This window comes from Phyllobates terribilis, unplaced genomic scaffold (assembly GCF_046119375.1).
Source record: "Phyllobates terribilis strain yellow unplaced genomic scaffold, ASM4611937v1 Scaffold_1__5_contigs__length_1240528914, whole genome shotgun sequence".
Classification (NCBI taxonomy): domain Eukaryota; kingdom Metazoa; phylum Chordata; class Amphibia; order Anura; family Dendrobatidae; genus Phyllobates; species Phyllobates terribilis.
This window is the reverse complement of record NW_027362761.1, coordinates 174,909,521-174,929,704: the sequence shown is the minus strand read 5'-3', so window position 1 is coordinate 174,929,704 and position 20,184 is coordinate 174,909,521. Positions and strand designations below refer to the sequence as shown.

The following is a 20,184-nucleotide window of genomic DNA, read 5'->3' as shown; positions in this document are numbered from 1 at the left end:
ACAACAGCTTTAATAAGATTCACAGATCTGTTAAGAGCAGCTTGTTATGTATACTAATAAAAACTGGAATGACAATAAGCGCAATAGGGTCTTATCCAGATTACAAGGGAAAAAGACGGGATTTGTACCTGGAGAGGTTGGGACAGTCACAACCCCTATGTTGACTTGTATAAAAACGCCTGCTGCAGATCAACCAAAAGATAGGGTTAAAATGGATGTAAACCCGGAGGATCCAAAATATAAGAGACCAGGTGCAGAATGGATGCGGTTTTATTTGTCAACGCGTTTCGAGGTAATCATACCTCTTCATAAGGACAAACCACAAAGATAAGGCCCTTAGAAAAAGTCTGATCATTCAGAAAAGCTGATGCATGGGGTATTCTGAGACCCCTAGGGCAAAGGTTCTCATCCAGGTACAGAGAGAGGAAGCGGGCATCAAGACTAGTGTAGTTCTTCTTTAAGTTGATCTTCTAATTGGTTAAAAAGTTTCTTCATTTGTCTGGTGTTGTCGTCTGAGAAGGGAACTGGTGCTCCTGAAATGGTGGAGTGAAAAGCATCGGCATGCCCCACAGTCTGTAGGATCAAACGTTCCCTTGAGGAAAGCCAGTTGTGGAAGTAGTAAATATTCAGGTCGTTGCAGGTGGATGACCCTTCTGCTGCGGAGTCAGACCAGGATGGTGGATGTGTCCGCCAGTCTGGTGTAGACACATATACTAATAAATAAAGAAGGGTAGCTTGTTGGCTGTTCCCCTGAGATTTTTTTTTACTGCATCACACAAATTAGAAATGAACTGAAAAATAAGCAGCACAAGGATACAGATATACAGTAAACGATACAAATGTTTACAATTAATGTAATTGACGCGCCCCCTGGGCCATGTTCAGGGGATACCCGGAGCCGGATCTGACAGGGGTAGTAGTCCTCGTGGCGGTGACCCGGTCCGTGCCCAGGGTGGTCAAACTAAGTGTGTGGCAGTCTTTGTAGATGTTGTTTAAGTGTCGACTACGCCACCCGTTGATTTGCGGTCACAAGGCCGCCGCTGCAGAACAGTCCGCTGAGGCCGGTAGTATGTGTGCATCGATGGTGGTATAACCCCCAACGGGAGGGGTATGGCCTCAGGGCAGCTGGTGTGGATGATGGAGGTAGTGGTAGTGCAGAAAGGAGAGTCAGAGGCGTGAGATGCAGTTTCAGGGTTTTTACTCACAGTAGTTCTTTCAGTCACTCTGGCCTTGAGTGACCACCCGAGCCGTGCTGCATTCACCAGGTGTGGGACTCGGCTAACCCCCAGGCAGTTCCGGAGCGTGGTCCTGAGCTCCCTTCTCTTTCTCTCTCTGCTGGCCGTCCCCACCAGGGATCCACCTTTGTCCGGTTCCCTTGGGCCTCCTGGTGGCAAAACCTTCTCTGGCTTTCCTGACCCTACTCTTGGTGTACCTTCCTGGTGGATGTGGTGAGGGTCGTGGCAAAGCTTGACCACGACCTCCGGTTCCTGGCTAAGGGTTACTTTTGCCTCTGCCAGCTTGGGATCCGGTGCCCTCTTCTGCCAACCCTTCACCCTTTTGGCTTAATTCTGGGATCTCAGGGTTCCCTCTGACTCTGCGTCTCTGGGCCTTTCTTCTTCCTTCTCTGCTTCAGCCTGGCCCTGGAGCTGGGCCCAGCCGGAGCCACAGCTCCCTGTCAGCCCTCCTGGCTGAGCTCCTCTGCTCGGCTTCTCCTCAGGCTGAACTGACTGACTGACTGACCCTGATCTAAGATGGTGCCCACCATATATACTCCCTCTATGTGTGAGCCCAGGTGACTAGCACCCAATGGGCTCCTATCTCTATGCCCAGAGCCCCTCCCCTATCTGCCCCTACACTACTGGGATGTTCCACCCCCCTCCCACTCCAGCCAGGGACAGACGCTGTCGTACCTGCACATTTATCTGGTGGGAGTACCGTAGTTCTGTCCCCCGGAAATGGGATGTATGTAGTGCATGCAGCCTTCTGAGCTCAGTCCCACACTCCATCCTTACCCGGGAGTGGAATACCCCACCTCTGGTTCGAGGTGCAATACCCCTGTAGCAGCCGAGTCCTCGGGGTGCTACATAATTCCTACATAACATTATATTAATAGTGCTTTGTCTTTAAGACGCTATGATAATATAGGAGTAGTTTCCATCCATGAGTGAGGTGTAGTACCCAAGGCTGCTTGCATGAAGAATTTTCTTTAAGGCAGACATGATTGCTTTGTCTTTTGTGCTTTTTTCCCCATGAATTTTTTTCAATTTCTGTTGTGAACATTTCAGCAAAATAACTATGGTGAACAAGACATACCTGAGTTCAGTGAGTCTCTGTTAATGTCTTCAGCACAAGGCCATCTACGTTTTATGGGCTTGTGTGCCGTTATCGGTTTCTGGCATGGGAATCAATCAGCTATGCGAGTGTCCCTGCTGGAACTGTAAATCACATTGCCAGTGTAAATCTGGCCATTTGTCATTATACAGTATATAGCTGCCTTGATATATCTTCACTGATATTACACTTGTGTTTTCTTGAATTTTCTCCTTGTTTTTCTAATCTAACAGATGAAAAAATCCAAACTTACCAATCAAAAATGAATAGCTGTTCTAAAGAGAAATGTAAAGATAAATATAATCTTGGAACCAGATTGTTTTGGGAAAAATAGTAACAATGCGCTTGACTTTTATTGCACATTAGCACTATTGTTACTTTGTTCATGGCATACATTGATATGTACCGTATGTACATTGATATGTAGTGTATGTAAACCAGAAGTTTACATACACTATGTAAAAAGACACATAAAGTGAAGGAAATAATTATTTCATCACTTGCTGTTTTTGTAAGTTTGCCCACTGACAAAGACATGAACAGTAGTGTTGAGCCACCCCCGTAGTGTTCGAGTTCGGTTCGGTTCGTCGAACACCCGTGTGTTCGCCGAACTGTTCGTCGAACTGTTCGTCGAACACCTTCGAACACCGTTAAAACCAATGGCAGGCACACAAAAACACATAGAAACACATAGAAAACACCTTCAAAGGTGTCCAAAAGCTGACAAACTGCTCAGAAGACACAACTATCACATGGAAAAGTGACAAGTACATATAGTCATGCGAAAAGAAAAGAGGTGGAGGAGTAAAAGGAGGGGGAGACACAGATATAGGCATGTCATGCCCTTCTAAAATCCAAAAAGTGAGAAGCCGACACGTTCAGTCCGCTCCTGCCCGTGCCACCTCCGCGTCGCCGGGTTTGTGCCAGAGCCGCGGTGAACCCTGACGGCCAGCCCCCCTCTCCCAATACTGGTGCCTGTCCGCTGGTGGGTCGAGCGAGCCCCCCTGTGGTGGAGGCAGCTCTAAGCTTTTTAATTTAAATTGTCTCTCTAATTTGAATGAATACACTTTAAATCCATTTACAAGGATCTATTGGAGGGCAAGTCTCATGCCAGCAGCCGCGTAATTCCAGCTCCAGTAGCGTCCACTAAAGCTGCTGCAGTTAAAAAGCTTTTATAAGGATCGAGCTCGGCTGTCCACCGCAAGGCATCCTACGGCCAGTCCCAGCCCCTATGCCTTGGGGTGCCTCCTGATGCTCTTCACTGAGTATCCCGTGGTCCCGAAGCATTTCCTTTGAAAAAATTAAGTGTCCAAACTACAGGTGGTGTAGCTTGCTTAACAGCCGGGATAATCCGCTGACTAGCAGACACTGCTACTAGGCACAAAGTATCAAAGTATTTCCTGGGCTAGATGCAGTTAAAAATTTGTAATTAGATACTCTCGTTGGATGCTGAGAAAGCATTCCATAGAGTCTCCTGGCACGCCATATATGATTCTCTTAAAAAGCTTGGGGTAGGGGTCTAGGGGACCCTTTTATAGCCAAAATCACGGCCCTGTATCGCAATACGTCACCTAGGCTGAAGATAAATGGAACTGTAGCACCCTGAGGGCTCGGTTGCTACAGAGGTATTGCACCTCACCCAGAGGTGTGATATCTCACTCTCAGGTAAGGATGGAGTGTGGATCAGGACCCGACACCTGCATGCATTACACCACATTGCCGTGGGGCAGGGCGACCAATATGCCCCTGAGATGGGCACGACAGTCCCTGTCCCTGGCTGGAGTGGGGGGAGGGAACACTGAGGAAGGGGAACCCTGTAGTGCAGGAGCAGGGAGGAAGCAGTTCCTGGGTGCATTGAGAAGGGAGTATAAAAGGTGGGCACCATCTTAGTTCAGTGCAGAGAAGTCTGAGCAGAAGTGGCAGGGAGCAGGGGCTCTGCATGAGCTCTGCTCCGGAGGCGGGCCTAGTAACAGAGGCCCAGGCCTGGAAGAGGGAGAAGGAAGGAAGAGGAGCGGAGAAGGCTCCAGGAACGAGGAACGAAGGGATCCCAGGGGTGCGGACGGGCGAGTCGCCACCGCACGCCCGAATCCACCTGCGTGGAGGGGTCAGGCCAAAGCGGGAGACCGGTCCCCGAAACTAGTGGATGCAGGAAACGACCCTCAGCTATAAACAGGAGGCTGTGACATTTTATGTGGCGCAGCCCCTCGCTACACCCGCTAGGAAGGCACCACATAGGGTCAGGGAAACTGGCGCCAAGTTTACCAAGAGGAGGCCCGAGGCAGCCGGACAGAAGGGTTGGTAAGAAAGGCCAGACAAAGGACACACAAAGGGGGTCCTGTGAAGCGCTCCAAAGTTATCTGGGAGTTGTCTGAGCCCCTCACCTGGTGAGCACAGTACGACGTGGGCAGCCGTTACATGCAGACGTGGTCTGGATAATAAGAACTGTGAGTAAAGGCCCTATACTGCATCACTGACTCCGTGTCGTTACTGCTGCTGCCCTGCACCATCACCCCCATCCTCCGCCTACACTGCCCTGAGGCTATACTCCTCCCGTGGGGAGTTATGCTGCGCTCTGCTGCACCCACAACACCAGCCTCAGCGGTCTGCCCTGGAGCGGCGGTTCACTCTGACCGCAATCCACGGGTGGCGTAGTCGGACATTTAAACATCAAAACCACATAAATAGTTCCGCCACTGGTTTGACCGCCCTGAGCCACGGAACCGGGTCGCCGCCACGGAGACTACAACCACCAGCATCCACCAAAAAGGGTCCGGCTCCGGGTGTCCCAAGGCCCAGGGGGCGCGTCAGAACATTTTCATCACCTTTCACAATCACCAATGGGACAAGGCAGGGATGTTCTCTGTCCCCTCTCTTATACATCCTAGTGACGGAGCACCTGCTCTCATCAATTCGCCATAACCCCAATATTAGGTGGATTGAGGTGGGAGGCACCGAGTACAAGTGCTCTCTATTTGCTGATGATGTCCTAGTATATATCACTCAATCACATATATCCATCCATGCTGTTATGGCTGAAATAGATCACTTTGTTACATGGTCAAATTTTAAAATCAATGCAGCGAAGTCTGAGGCCCTCGATGTCTCCCTCCCCAAATCCATATAGGATTCCATCCAGTCCAACTTTCCCTTTGCCTGGCCCTCACAGGGTATCAAATACTTAGGAATTCCTATTCATAGAGACCTCTCCCATCTATGTTATCTTAATTTTGGGCCCTTTATTGAGCAACTCCATACAGACCACGGTTGGCAAGTTAGAACTGTAAGATTCACTACGTGAACCACTGGTGTTTTGTGGAAAAGCACATGTACACTGTGTTCCAAATTATTATGCAAAAAGTGTTTAGGAGTGATAAGGGAAGAATTTGTTTGTTTGTCAGTTAAACTCATTGATGGTGATGTGTGTCAGGGCTCTTTATATCACTGTAAGCAATTGCAGACACCTGTGCTAATTAGTTTGGCAGGTGTGTCCAATGAAAGGCAAGACTACTTAAGAAGGCTGTCTCACATTATTAAGCAGCCTACATTTTCTGCCAAAATGGGAAAGAAAAAGGATGTGTCGGCTGCTGAGAAGCAACAAATTGTGGAGTGTTTAGGTCAAGGCATGACTACAATCAACATTGTGCGATGATCAGGATGAAGTGTCTTGGCAATCAAGAAGTATGTAGCTGATTCACAGTACACACGTGTGCGTGCTGATAAGGGCAAATTGAGGACTCTTTCCTACAGGCAATTACGTCAGGTTGAAAGAGCAGCGGCAAAAAAGCCTTGTCATAGCAGCAGACAAGTTTTTGAAGCTGCTGGTGCCTCCAACGTCCCCCGAAAAACAAGATGCAGGGTCCTTCAGAGGTTTGCAGCTGTGCATACGCCATCCTGTCGACCTCCTCTATCCACTTCACACAAGCAGAAACGGCTCCAGTGGGCCAAACATTACATGAAGACTGATTTCAAAACTGTTTTGTTCACGGATGAGTGCCGTGCAGCGCTCGATGGTCCAGATGGATGGAGTGGAGGATGGCTGGTTGATGGACACCCCACGCAAACACGGCTACAGCGCCAACAAGGAGGAGGTGGAGTAATGTTTTGGGCTGGAATCATGGGGAGAGAGATTGTCGGCCCCTTTAGGATCCCTGAAGGCGCTAAAGATGAACTCCATAATGTATGTGGATTTTCTCAAACAGCACTTCCTGCCATGGTTCAAGAAGAAGAACCGTGTATTTCACAGCAAGATCATTTTTTTGCATGATAATGCACCATCTCATGCTGCACTTAAAACATCTGCATCTCTGGCTGATATGGGCATAAAAGGGGACAAACTTATGGTGTGACCCCCATGCTCCCCTGACCTCTACCCCATTCAGAACCTTTGGAGCATCATTAAAAGGAGTGTCTATGATGGCGGGAGGCAGTTCACATCTAAGCAACAGCTCTGGGAGGGTATTCTGTCCTCATGCAAAACAATTGAAGCAGAAACCATCCAAAACCTGACAAATTCAATGGACGAGAGAGTTCAGAAGCTCCTTTCGAACAAGGGGTCCTATGTGAAAATGTAACATCACCTAGAATAAAGTTTTGAGTTGAAAACTGTTTGATTTCAGTTTCTAACAACCTGCTAATGCTTATAATTTCAAAAATGACCATTTTTTTGGTCTTTATTAAAATGAAAAGGTTGATCGAAAAGTTTGGGGGATCTAAGAGTGTGGCAACCCAGTAGTCATGATTACTTCGAATTCTGACAATATGAGGGTCATGCTGCAGGTAGTGCAGCAAGAAGGCACTTATGTGTCTTGCGCATCTCGGAGCCCCAAAATTATTTTCCGGGCTAGATGCAGCTAAAAATTATTATTAATTTTAAATCTGGTGAAGCTTTAGTATAGATGGCCTAATAGGATCAGTGCTGCACACTGCTACAAAGCCCAAATTATTTTCCAGTCAAGATACAGATAAACATGATTAGTAATTTTAAATCTGGTGGAGCTTATTATAGATGGCCTAATAGAATCAGTGCTGCACACTGCTACAAAGCCCAAATTATTTTCCAGCCAAGATACAGATAAACATGATTAGTAATTTGAAAGCTTAAAACGGTTGGTAGGGTGATTTTAACCAATCATCAAGCTTTTACTCTCCCCAGGATGACACAGGGGTAGAAAAGTCGTTTCGGATCCATGATTTGTTCATCTTTATGAACGTGAGTCTGTCTACATTATCAGTGGAGAGCCGCGTGCGCTTATCTGTCAGCACACCACCAGCAGCGCTGAACACACGTTCAGACAGAACGCTGGCTGCGGGGCATGACAAGATCTCCAAGGCGTAAGTGGCTAGCTCCGGCCATTTATCCAGATTGGAAGCCCAAAAAGAGCAAGGGTCCAGTGACACAGTCATGGCTTCAATGTTTACTTGGAGATACTCCTGTACCATCGTCTCTAGGCGTTGACTATGTGTCAGACTTCTTGTCTCCTGTGGCCTTGCAAAGGATGGGCTAAAAAAGTGGTGAAATGATTCCGCAAAATTGATGTTACCAGCAGATACTGTGGTTCTGTTACGGTTTGAGTGCTGAACACTTGACGGTCCCACGGTTGGCAAGTTGGAACTGTGAGATTCACTACGTGCACCACTGGTATTTTGTGGAAAAGCACATGTAAGATTCTGCAACAGTCTCTGCTGATACTCCTGCATGCGTGCATCCCTTTCAATGGCAGGAATAATTTCTGCAAATTTACTTTTGTACCGGGGATCTAACAGTGTGGCAACCCAGTAGTCAGGATTATTTCTAATTCTCACAATTCGAGGGTCATGTTGCAGGTAGTGCAGCAAGAAGGCACTCATGTGTGTTGCGCATCCAGGAGCACCAAGTCCCTGTTGTGTTGGTGGCGAGGTAACAATCATGCTTCCTTCCTCTGTCCTCTCCCCCCAACCTCGCACAACAGAAATGTGATCAAGGTCTCCCTCATCTGATGAGTCTTCCATCAGTTCGTCCTCCACTTCTTCCTGGGCTCCTGCACCTTCCTCACTAGTTTGGCTGCTACCATGCGCCCTGGTAAAACCATCTCCCCCACCCTCACATGCCTGCCGCCTTGGTGCTGCCGACCGTCTGGACCTTGCAGATGTTAGCCCTTCCGCATACAACTCCTCCTCCTCTACTTCCTCCACCTCCTCTTGTGCCACCACCTGACTCCGAATTCTGTTTAACATGTGCTCCAGCATGTAAATCACCGGAATAGTCATGCTGATAATGGCATCGTCAGCACTAAACATCTTCGTCGCCATTTCAAAACTGTGCAGAAGGGTGCATAGGTCCCTGATCTGAGACCACTCCTCCAGCGTGATTTGCCCCACCTCTGGATCTCGTTGGCCCAGGCTATACGTCAGAACGTATTGCACCAGGGCTTGTCGGTGCTGCCACAGTCGCTGCAACATGTGCAGAGTTGAATTCCACCGGGTAGGCACATCGCATTGTAGCCGGTGAAGTGGCAGGCCCAACGACTTCTGTAGAGATGTAAGTCGCTGAGCTGCGGGATGCGAACGGCGAAAGTGAGCACACAGCGACCATGCCCTCTGCAGAAGGCCATCTAGTCTGGGATAGTGGGCTAAAAATTGCTGGACAACCAGGTTCAACACGTGAGCCATACAAGGCACGTGTGTGACATTGCCCCGGCGAAGGGCCGCACCCAGGTTTGCAGCATTGTCGCACACGGCCTTCCCTGGTTTCAGGTCCAGTGGAGACAACCATTCATGAAATTGGTTCTCCAGAGCTGACCACAACTCCTCAGCTGTGTGACTCACATTTCCCAGACATTTCAATGTAAAAACCGCCTGATGACGTTGAGCCCTACTGCCAGCATAGTAAGGAGGTGTGCAGGATCCCTTCTGCGCAGTTAGAAAGCTTCTGGCATGACCAGACAGGCTTTGGGTGCAGGTGAAAGACCGAGAGGAGGTTGAGGAGGCAGAAGCAGTGGAGGAACTTTGACATAAAGAGGATTGACGCACAACTCGTGGGGACGGCAAGACTTGGACAGCAGCCCCTTGTCCTGCTGTCACCATAGTTACCCAGTGCCCAGTCAGCGACATGTAACGCCCCTGTCCATGCCTACTCGTCCAAGTGTCTGTGGTGAAATGCACCCTGTCACACACAGAGTTTCTCAAAGAAGCGGTGATGTTGTGTGCGACATGCTGGTGGAGCGCAGGCACATCTTTCTTTGAGAAGTAGTGCCGACTGGGCATCTGGTACTGGGGCACTGCGACGGACATAAGGTCTCGAAAATCCTCTGTGTCCACCAGGCGGAAAGGCAGCATTTCTGTAGCCAAGAGCTTGCAGATGGTGAAATTCAACCTCTTAGCTTTCTCATGGCTAGGAGGAAATGGTCTTTTACTTGTCCACATCTGAGGGACCGAGGGCTGGCTATTGTGCTTAGACGGGGTTGATAAGGGTGTCCCCGGCAAACTGCCGGTCTGTGAGGAAGATGCAGGCGGACATGTTAGGTTGCCTTGATCCAAAGGTGGTGCTATCGATGTCGGACAGCGCTCAACACCAGCTGGTGTTACCACCTCCAAAGAAAATGATGACCTGCCAATCACGCTGGCTGTTGCGGGTAAAGAGGTGGCAGGTCTGCGCCCCAAAACAGGTGTGACTGCTGTCCCCCCAGTCACAGAGGATGAAGAGGCCGCGGATGCACAAGATATGGCAGACGGTGGTTGGCCCGGCCGGCTAGGCCGCATTGTAGCACACTGAGCTTCCCACTGCAACTTATGCTTCATGTCCATGTGCCGGTTCATGCATGAAGTACTCAAACTATGTATTTTTTGGCCTCTACTTAGCTTTTGCTGACAAATGTTACAGATAACACGAGTTGGGTCATCTTTATCGATCTGAAAAAATGCCCAGGCTATGCAAGGCTTAGCACCCATGCGACCTGAAGAGCCACCACGACTTGTGGTGAGAGGCAGAGTTGTGTTTGAGGATGCAGTTGTTGACGTGCTTCCAGTACTACGTCTCTGTCCAGGAAGGCGCAACCTGACCTCGTCGTCACTAGCATCTTCCTCCACCTCCTCTGCTGACCTCATCTCTTGCCTGACTGTGGGTTGACAGTAAGTGGGATCTCCAACCTCATCATCATCACCCTGTGCGTTATCACACCCGTCGTCCTCAGAGCCAACCTGTTCCTGCCCTGACAAAAAACTAAAGTTGTCGCTCCAATCAGGTATTTGAGTCTTATCATCGTCTTCCTCATTGTCTCCACCAACAGGAGTTACAGTTTGGGAATGAGGGTCTACATTATGGTCCGAACCTTCTGCGTCTGGTCCTGGATCCGACTCATAAAGATTCTGGGCATCAGTGCAGATCATTTCCTCGTCTGGATTCACAGAAGCGCTGGAGTCGACCTCTGATTCCCAGGCTATAGTATGAGTAAACAGCTCTGCAGACTCAACCATCTGTTCTACCTCATACTCAGACGGGCAGCTGGAGATTTGGGAGCTGTGAGGAAGCAAGTGCGATTGGGGTGACACCTTTGAGGACTGGAGTATTTGTGATGTTGAAGTTGATGTGGAGGAGAGCCCACTTAAAGGAGCACTTGATATCCGTTGAAGCACCTGCTGTTTTTGTGCCTCATCTGGAATTTGTAGCGATTGGCGTGGCCGTAAGAAAGGGATCTTATCACATTGTCCGCTAAAAGAAGTAGACATTTTAGTTTGACTGGAAGATGGTCTTTCTTCTGCAGATGTTACTGTTGCTTTAACACCTACCCCACGGACACAACCTTTTTTCCCCTTCCCAACACGCCTATTCCCCTTTCCACCAGCAGCAGGCCTTTTTCCACTCATTTTGGTGGTTAACTAATTCACAACTCTGGAGTTGTTTGCACAAAAAAACAATGGATGGGAACCGAGCAGAGCTGAGTGGCCAAACTGTGGTATTAGGCCAATACTATTGGCTGGGTTAGATGCAGAAAAAAATTATATTCAATTTGCAACCTGATGGAGGTCAGTATAGATGGACTAATAGAACAAGTCCCACACACAGCTAGAAGCCCAAATATTTTTTCAGAGGTACTGTAGATGCAGATAAAAATTATTTTTAATTTGCAACCTGATGGAGGTCAGTATAGATGGACTAATAGAGAAAGTCCCACACACTGCTAGAAGGCCAAATATTTTTTCAGAGCTAGATGCAGAAAAAAATTATATTCAGTTTGCAACCTGATGGAGGTCAGTATAGATGGACTAATAGAGAAAGTCCCACACACTGCTAGAAGGCCACATATTTTTTCAGAGGTAGATGCAGAAAAAAATATATTCAGTTTGCAACCCGATGGAGGTCTGTATAGATGGATTAATAGAACAAGTCCCACACACAGCTAGAAGCCCAATATTTTTTCAGAGGTAGATGCAGAAAAAATTATATTCAGTTTGCAACCTGATGGAGGTCAGTATAGATGGACTAATAGAGAAAGTCCCACACACTGCTAGAAGGCCACATATTTTTTCAGAGGTAGATGCAGAAAAAAATTATATTCAATTTGCAACCTGATGGAGGTCAGTATAGATGGACTAATAGAATGATGCTATGCCCAAAAGATTTTACTTCACTAGGTGCAGTAAAAAAATTGGTATTCTATACACAGGTGGTATATCTTGCAACACAGATAGGCTACTCCACTGACTAACACACTCTGCAATAGGCCAAAAAGGATTAGCTTTGCTAGATTCAGCCAAATGCTGTGAAAAAAACTTGCACAGCACTGGCACAGACCTGCCTGGCAAAAACTGATAGGAACTGATGTAACCTAGTCCTGAAAAGGACTGCAATTACAATTAGTCTTTACTCCCACAACCTATCTATTTAAGAGCACAGACCTGCCTGATAAAAGTCGTAGGAAATGCTGTAACCTAGTCCTTAAAAGGACTGCAATCACAGCTATTCCCTACTCCCAAGCTATCTGTAGATTTGTGCGAAAATTGGCTTGAAATTAACAAGGTATAGCGCACACAGCAACAGCGGTGCCGTCTAACACGCAGCTGCAGCAGTGAGAAAATGGTGGCGACGGGGAAAATGGCTTGGTCTTATAGGGCAAGGACATGTGACATACACTGCCAATGACACATGCCCTTGCTTGTGTGAAAAAAAGCACTTCGCTCCGTGTGTGCGCTGCTGATAGGCTGACAGATTGCACCTCCCCACTGCAAATGCGGGAAAGAGAAAAAAAAATGGAGATCTTCATTGTTCCTGCAGAGATCCATCCCCTGCCCCTCCCCCCGCCCCGCTGTACACTCAAACTGCGTATTAACATTAATTTTCATCATTACTGAGAAAAAATCCAGTTATGATTTTGGTGCACGAACAGTTATCGAACATAACCTCGAACAGCCAAATTTTTCTCAAATTGTTCGTGTTCGCCGAACGGCTCGAACACCGCCCAAAACAGCTTGAATTTGAGATTGGCGAACAGTTCGAGTAGAACAACGCTCATCTCTAATGAACAGTCTATAATTTTAAGGGTGGGTTAATTTTAACATTGAGAGATAGAATATCCAAAAAAAAATCAAGAAAATCACATTGTATAAATTACACTGCTCAAAATAATAAAGGGAACACTCAAATAACACATCCTAGATCTGAATGAATGAAATATTCTCATTGAATACTTTGTTCTGTACAAAGTTGAATGTGCTGACAACAAAATCACACAAAAATCATCAATGGAAATCAAATTTATTAACCAACGGAGGCCTGGATTTGGAGTCACCCCCAAAATTAAAGTGGAAAAACACACTACAGGGTGATCCAACTTTGATGTAATGTCCTTAAAAAAAGTCAAAATGAGGCTCAGTATTGTGTGTGGCCTCCACGTGCCTGTATGACCTCCCTACAACGCCTGGGCATGCTCCTGATGAGGTTGTGGATGGTCTCCTGTGGGATTTCCTCCCAGACCTGGACTAAAGCATCCGCCAACTCCTGGACAGTCTGTGGTGCAACGTGACGTTGGTGGATGGAGCGAGACATGATGTCCCAGATGTGCTCAATTGGATTCAGGTCTGGGGAACGGGTGGGCCAGTCCATAGCTTCAATGCCTTCATCTTGCAGGAACTGCTGACACACTCCAGCCACATGAGGTCTGGCATTGTCCTGCATTAGAAGGAACCCAGGGCCAATCGCACCAGCATATGGTCTCACAAGGGGTCTGAGGATCTCACCTCGATACCTAATGGCAGTCAGGCTACCTCTGGCGATCACATGGAGGGCTGTGCGGCCCTCCAAAGAAATGGCACCCCACACCATTACTGACCCACTGCCAAACCGGTGATGCTGAAGGATGTTGCAGGCAGCAGATCGCTCTCCACGGCGTCTCCAGACTCTGTCACGTCTGTCACATGTGCTCAGTGTGACCCTGCTTTCATCTGTGAAGAGCACAGGGCGCCAGTGGCGACTTTGCCAATCCTGGTGTTCTGTGGCAAATGCCAAGCGTCCTGCACGATGTTGGGCTGTGAGCACAACCCCCATCTGTGGACGTCGGGCCTTCATACCACCCTCATGGAATCTGTTTCTAACAGTTTTTGCAGACACATGCACATTTGTGGCCTGCTGGAGATCATTTTGCAGGGCTCTGGCAGTGCTTCTCCTGTTCCTCCTTGCACAAAGGCGGAGGTAGCGGTCCTGCTGCTGGGTTGTTGCCCTCCTACGGCCCCCTCCACGTCTCCTGGTGTACTGGCCTGTCTCCTGGTAGCGCCTCCAGCCTCTGGACACTACGCTGACAGACACAGCAAACCTTCTTGCCATAGCTCGCATTGAGGTGCCATCCTGAATGAGCTGTACTACCTGAGCAACTTCTATGGGTTGTAGAGTCTGTCTCATGCTACCACAAGTGTGAAAGCACAAGCAACATTCAAAAGTGACCAAAACATCAGCCAGAAAGCATTGGTACTGAGAAGTGGTCTGCAGAACCACTCCTTTATTGAGGGTGTCTTGATAATTGCCAATAATTTCCATCTATTGTCTATTCCATTTGCACAATAGCATGTTAAATTGATTGTCAATCAGTGTTGCTTCCTAAGTGGACAGTTTGATTTACTTGGAGTTATATTCTGTTGTTTAAGTGTTCCCTTTATTTTTTTGAGCAGTTGTGTGTGTGTGTGTGTGTGTGTGTGTGTGTGTGTGTGTGTGTGTGTGTGTGTGTATATATATATATATATATATATCAGTCACAGACAGTGTGTCGGAGGGGAGATATGTGTCACTGAGACGGTTTGCCTCAGTGATGTGAAACATGGAAGTTTCTCCTGCACTTTAGGTGCAGAGAGGGTTAACGGCCTAGGTTTACAAGGGCATGTTTTTAGTGGATGGCGAAGTGCGGGGTGGGATGCCATCCACCATATCTCCAATCCAGGGAGTGGTCTGGGCTTTAAATAGCCAGCCTTTACACTCAGGTGTGGTCAGTATCTGGAAAGGCTTGCTCCAGAGAGAAGCTTGCACGTATTGTGTTGGACCATGTTCTTAACTGGGAGTGGCCAGACCTCGACCGATATACGGACTGTGCTGCAACTTTGTATTTTGTTTTGCCTTTATGCCGAATGGGCTGTGTTATTTTCTTTATGGACTCCAGGTTAGTTTATGACGCTTAATCAACTACCCCGAAATTTAAAAAGACAGTGTTCCTTGTCTACCTCTGCATCCAGCCAAGCTTGTCGCTTGACCACTAATAAATATATGTAATAGAGAGATAGATAGAGATATATATATATGTGTGTGTGTGTGTGTGTGTGTGTGTGTGTGTGTATAATATACCTGTGCATTATGTATTTCTGACTTTAACTACAACACCACAAACTACAAACCAAATAGAGCAGCACATGTACAGTCATGGCCGAAAGTGTTGGCACCCTAGAAATTGTTCCAGAAAATGAAGTATTTCTCCCAGAAAATTATTACAATAACCCATGTTTATTTCCTTTGTGTGTATTGTAACACAATTAAACAGCAAAAAAGACAAATTGGACATACCGTAATTTTACGCAAAACCCCAAAAATGGGCCAGACAACATTGTTGGCGGCCTCAACTTAATATTTGAATAAATAACTAACTAATCAATCACTTCCTATAACCATCAACAAGCTTCTTACACCTCTCATCTGGAATTTTGGACCACTCTTCTTTTGTAAACTGCTCCAGGTCTCTCATATTTGAGGGGTGCCTTCTCCCAACAACAATTTTGAGATCTATCCACAGCTGTTCAATGGGATTCAATAATACTGGGAGAAATACTTAATTTTCTGGAACAATTTCAAGTGTGTGAACACATTTAGCCATGACTTTATATGTACTAAGATGTATGCATTGAATATGAGAATTGTAAACTGCATCACAGCTATATAGACACTAACCGGTTTTGTCAGACATGTTTTCCATGGCCAAAAGTCTAGAAATGTAGTTTGCAATTCACAAATTAAATCTTTGGATTCATCTTGGTGCATGTAGAGTGCTGCTGCACGGTTTGGTTTGCCTATTATGCAGTCATAGCAGCTTGCACCTGTTCACACTTTGTTCTGTTAGGAGGTGTTTTTTGTTTCTTTGTACTATATATTTGGAAGTGATGACCTCATCCATATTTGTCTGCGCATTCCTCCAGTCAGCATAAGGCTTTATTCACATATCAGTATTTTTGATCAGTATTTCATCAGTATTTTGTATGCCAAAACCACGAGTGTCTCCAAAACACAGAACAGGTGTCAATCTTTCAATTATAGTTTTTCTCTGTGAGTTCCACTCCTGGTCTTGGCATATAGACACTGATGAAAAATACTGACGTGTGAGCAAACCCTAAGGGCTTGTGCACACGACTGTAAAAATCATACAAGTGTTATCCGTCATTTTGATAGATAGCACTTGTCTCCATGTTATTCTCTAGGGTTGTGCACATGTCTGACTCTGAGGAAAAAATCGCAGCATGCACGAGTTGCATCCGATTATCGGATTCCATTCATGTCTACGGGTAGAAAAATCAGAGCAAATCAGATGACATCAGAGTTCAGTCTGATTTTCACGGACAGACTGAATGGAGAAGTTGGAGAATACTTTTTTTTTTCCCCTCCTCATCCAAGAAAATCAGATCAAATTCGGGGTGTCATTAGCATAATCGGACTTATTTTCTCAGATGAGAGAAAAATGGTTGTGTGACCCTGCCTAAGGCGGTTTTTAATTAGCAATGGATCCTACTTGCCCTTTAAATTAGTAGATTTTCGGCCAGGGAGATGTATGCTTGATAGAAATGGTTAGGGTCTATATAGCAGTAATGTAGTTTAATTTCACATATTCAGTGTTCGCATACATCACGGTAATGTTGGTTTGTAGATAGATTCATGTGAAAATACATTAGATAGATATATATCTATGTAATAGGTAGACATGAGAGATATGTATTAGATAGATATTAGATACCGTAGATGGTTAAATAGATAAATATGTGATAGATAGATATGTTGTAGATAGATAAGTGATAGATATGTAATAGATAGATAAATAGATATGTAGCAGATGGATAAATAGGTAGATAGATGATTGACAGATATGTAATAGATGGATATGTAATAGATGATAGATTGATAGATATGTAATAGATTGATGACAGATGGATATGTAATAGATGATAGATTGATAGATAGATATGTAATAGATTGATGACAGATGGATATGTAATAGATAGATATTAGATGGTTAAATAGATAGATATGTGATAGATGGATGATAGATAATAGATATGTAATAGATGATAGATAGGAGATATGTAATAGATAGATGGATATGTAATAGATTGATGATTGATAGATATGTAATAGATATGTAATAGATTGATGACAGATGGATCTGTAATAGATAGATGATAGATAATAGATAGATATGTAATAGATTGATGACAGATGGATCTGTAATAGATAGATCTAGATATGTAATAGATAGATGGATGCACCATGCAGCAGTTGTTTCCGCTGAGCAGATTTCCTCTTCTAGCGGCTTGTTTATTTGCTGCAGTCGTTCTCCGGATTGCTTTGGAGCATGTGTGACAATTATGTTTGTATCCTGCAGCGTCTGGAGCCGTCTGTGAGGAAAGTGTATGTGAGTAAATAGAACACGAGGGGGGCAGCTTTTAGTGGGTTTCTCACGCCGTGGGGGCATTTACTTGTATATAGACAGGCACAAAGGTGCAGAAGAGATAGGGGAAGCATTCTGCTGGATAATTCTGGTTTCTCTCTGTATCGGCTTATGACTAGCTGTATTTACATACGGTAGAGGTTCTTTATTGTTTTAATTAAGTTTGTGCTTCTTGACCTTGTATACTGTTTTTCTTATACCATTGCTCTTTTTCTGTTAAATTAGTTTTCCTGTTCTGGCAGCTTAATTACAATACATTTGGTATTAACGTTGCCCTATAATCACAACTGCATGTAATTTTTTAGTTCTGGTGCCTTACGTATTTCTTGGTAGCGCTGTGCAGTTTTCTTTAGCTTTATTATTCTTAGAATCTTATACTTTGATTTTTTTTTTTCTTACAGACAAGATGTTAATACAGTAACCACCTGAAAATCTGCCATGAACCATTTAGACGGAGCACAAGAGGTGGAGGGAAGTGATGAGCCTGCAAATGCAGACGTCAACGAATCTGTGGAAGCTGACCTTGAACTTCCAGAAGTTGAAGAAGAACAAGATCCGTACGCGTCTCCTAACTCACGGCGTGCAGCCGCAGAGCAGGATAGACAGTCTGGACAAGATGAAGAAGGAACGCTTGCAAGATCTGCGAGTACGGAGAGTGGGTTTCACAATCACACAGATACTGCGGAGGGGGATGTCATTGCCGGTCAAGTAGATGGATATGACCTTGACAGAGCTCAAGAAAATGAGGATGAGAATGCTTATGCTATTCAGTACAGGCCCGAGTCTGAGGAATACACCGAGAACGCTGAAGCGGAGCACGATGAGGTGCTACATAACAGAACTCTCCCCAATCATTTACACTTTCATGGTATGGACCAAGAGGAGGCCATTAGCGCAGCCTACTCTGGCTATGTCTACACACACAGATTATTTCACAGGGGTGAGGATGAGCAATATGCAGAACCTTATGCAGATTATGGACTGCAGGAACACGTGTATGAAGAAATAGGAGACACTCCAGATTTGGACATCAGGGAGGATCTTCGCCTTTATGAACAAGAGAGAGAAGAAGCTGACAATTATCGGAAGGAAGCCCTAGGTGCTCGTCTCCACCATTATGATGAAAGATCTGATGGAGAGTCAGATAGTCCTGAAAAGGAAGCTGAGTTTGCACCTTACCCAAGAATGGACAGCTATGAGCAAGAAGAAGATATTGACCAAATTGTGGCGGAGGTGAAACAAAGTATGAGCTCCCAAAGCCTAGACAAGGCAGCCGAGGATATGCCAGAAGCTGAGCAAAGTATAGACCATCCTGATCATTCCAAGGGCGGCGTAACTAATGGAAACCTTTCTTCTGCCTCCAAAACTGCTGCTAATGCCGTAGAGATGGTGCAAAGGTACAGTAAGGAAAAGCGTGATGCCATTTCATTGGCTATAAAGGACATAAAGGAGGCGATAGAGGAAGTAAAGACTAGGACAATACGCTCCCCTTACACTCCTGATGAGCCAAAAGAGCCTATTTGGGTAATGAGGCAGGATATCAGTCCAACAAAGGACTGTGATGACCAAACGCCACTAGGTGGAGATGTAAGTATGTCTAGTGCCTACAGAACATCATTCTCATCGGAAACTGCTTGTGACTTTAGAGCTTGATGTGGAGGTCATATAAAGCAATGTTCCCATTGTCAGATGCACATTATAAATGTTACATACTTAATTAAATGGAACCTGTCAGGTGATACATGCTGTTTTCAGAGAAAACATACATGACTGTGATGGTACGGATTGGACATCAATTATCGCCTGTCAGGTTCCCTAGACGAGTAATATGTAGCTTACCAATGCATTTAGATGTTTGGATCTATTATAACATGGCTCTGTTTTTTTATATATAAAAAATAGAGCCATGTTATTACATATATTTATATATTTAACATTTATATACATAACGGCAGATCTGCATAATTTAAAATGTACAAATTGTAAATTTCTTCTAGTGGTTGTATAGTACAAGTGCACAATATTATGCAAATTATTTGTAACCTTCAACAACAAAAAAAGAAAATAATTATGCCGACTGTGTACCAATATTTAATTCATTATAGATTATAGTATAACTGTAGTCCTGTAATCCAGAAGAGCATCCATTAATATGAACTGAAAACGTGGTATAGCATTGTTCAGGTATTTCTGTAAATCCATATTTTCAACAGGTATAAACAACTGGGACATCCCTTTTTAAGGATAAGTCAAATCTGAATGGCTGCTGTGCAATAAAACATTTGCCCAGTTACAGCAGCTTTCTTTGGAGATTATAGCATAGATGATCCCTTTAATAATAGCATGTGCTAAAGAGAGAGGTGACCTTTGTTAAAGAGAACCTGTCATCACGATTTAACCTGTTAAAGTAAAGGTCTGGCCATAATGGCCCTGATGTACTGATTTAATGAATACCTGTAGTGAAAAATCCGTAGCCTGTTTCTTGTTTAATTCATCTTAGAAGTTTTGGTGCAAATCACTCTTCATGCATCGGGGCGAGACTTTAGGTAGGGTCTTCGGCTGTCCTCCAGCCCCCCCTTTTTTAAATTTCGTGCTATTGCAGCCAGCGCACATTCATGTTCCGGTGCTCTTCAGCAAAATGGTGCAGGAGGCGGCGTATGCGCAGATTGACCTCCGGCAGTCTCCAGCAAAA

The 20,184-nt window shown here is 45.4% G+C and overlaps 1 protein-coding gene across 5 annotated transcripts in view; it reads left to right on the top strand.

Annotated features, from left to right (window-relative positions):
- The window catches only part of APBA1 (amyloid beta precursor protein binding family A member 1), a 214,662-nt gene that overhangs the window by 127,339 nt on the left and 67,139 nt on the right, over positions 1 to 20,184 (top strand). For 3 of the 5 annotated variants that reach the window (XM_073670074.1, XM_073670132.1, XM_073670029.1), the window contains exon 2: positions 17,894 to 19,079. In XM_073670074.1, the coding sequence (XP_073526175.1) occupies positions 17,931 to 19,079 (1,149 nt within the window). In that variant the 5' untranslated portion in view covers positions 17,894 to 17,930. Of the gene's footprint in view, positions 1 to 17,325; positions 17,457 to 17,604; positions 17,627 to 17,893; positions 19,080 to 20,184 lie in introns of those variants that run through there. The other 2 variants (XM_073670060.1, XM_073670097.1) reach the window with 2 other exon arrangements.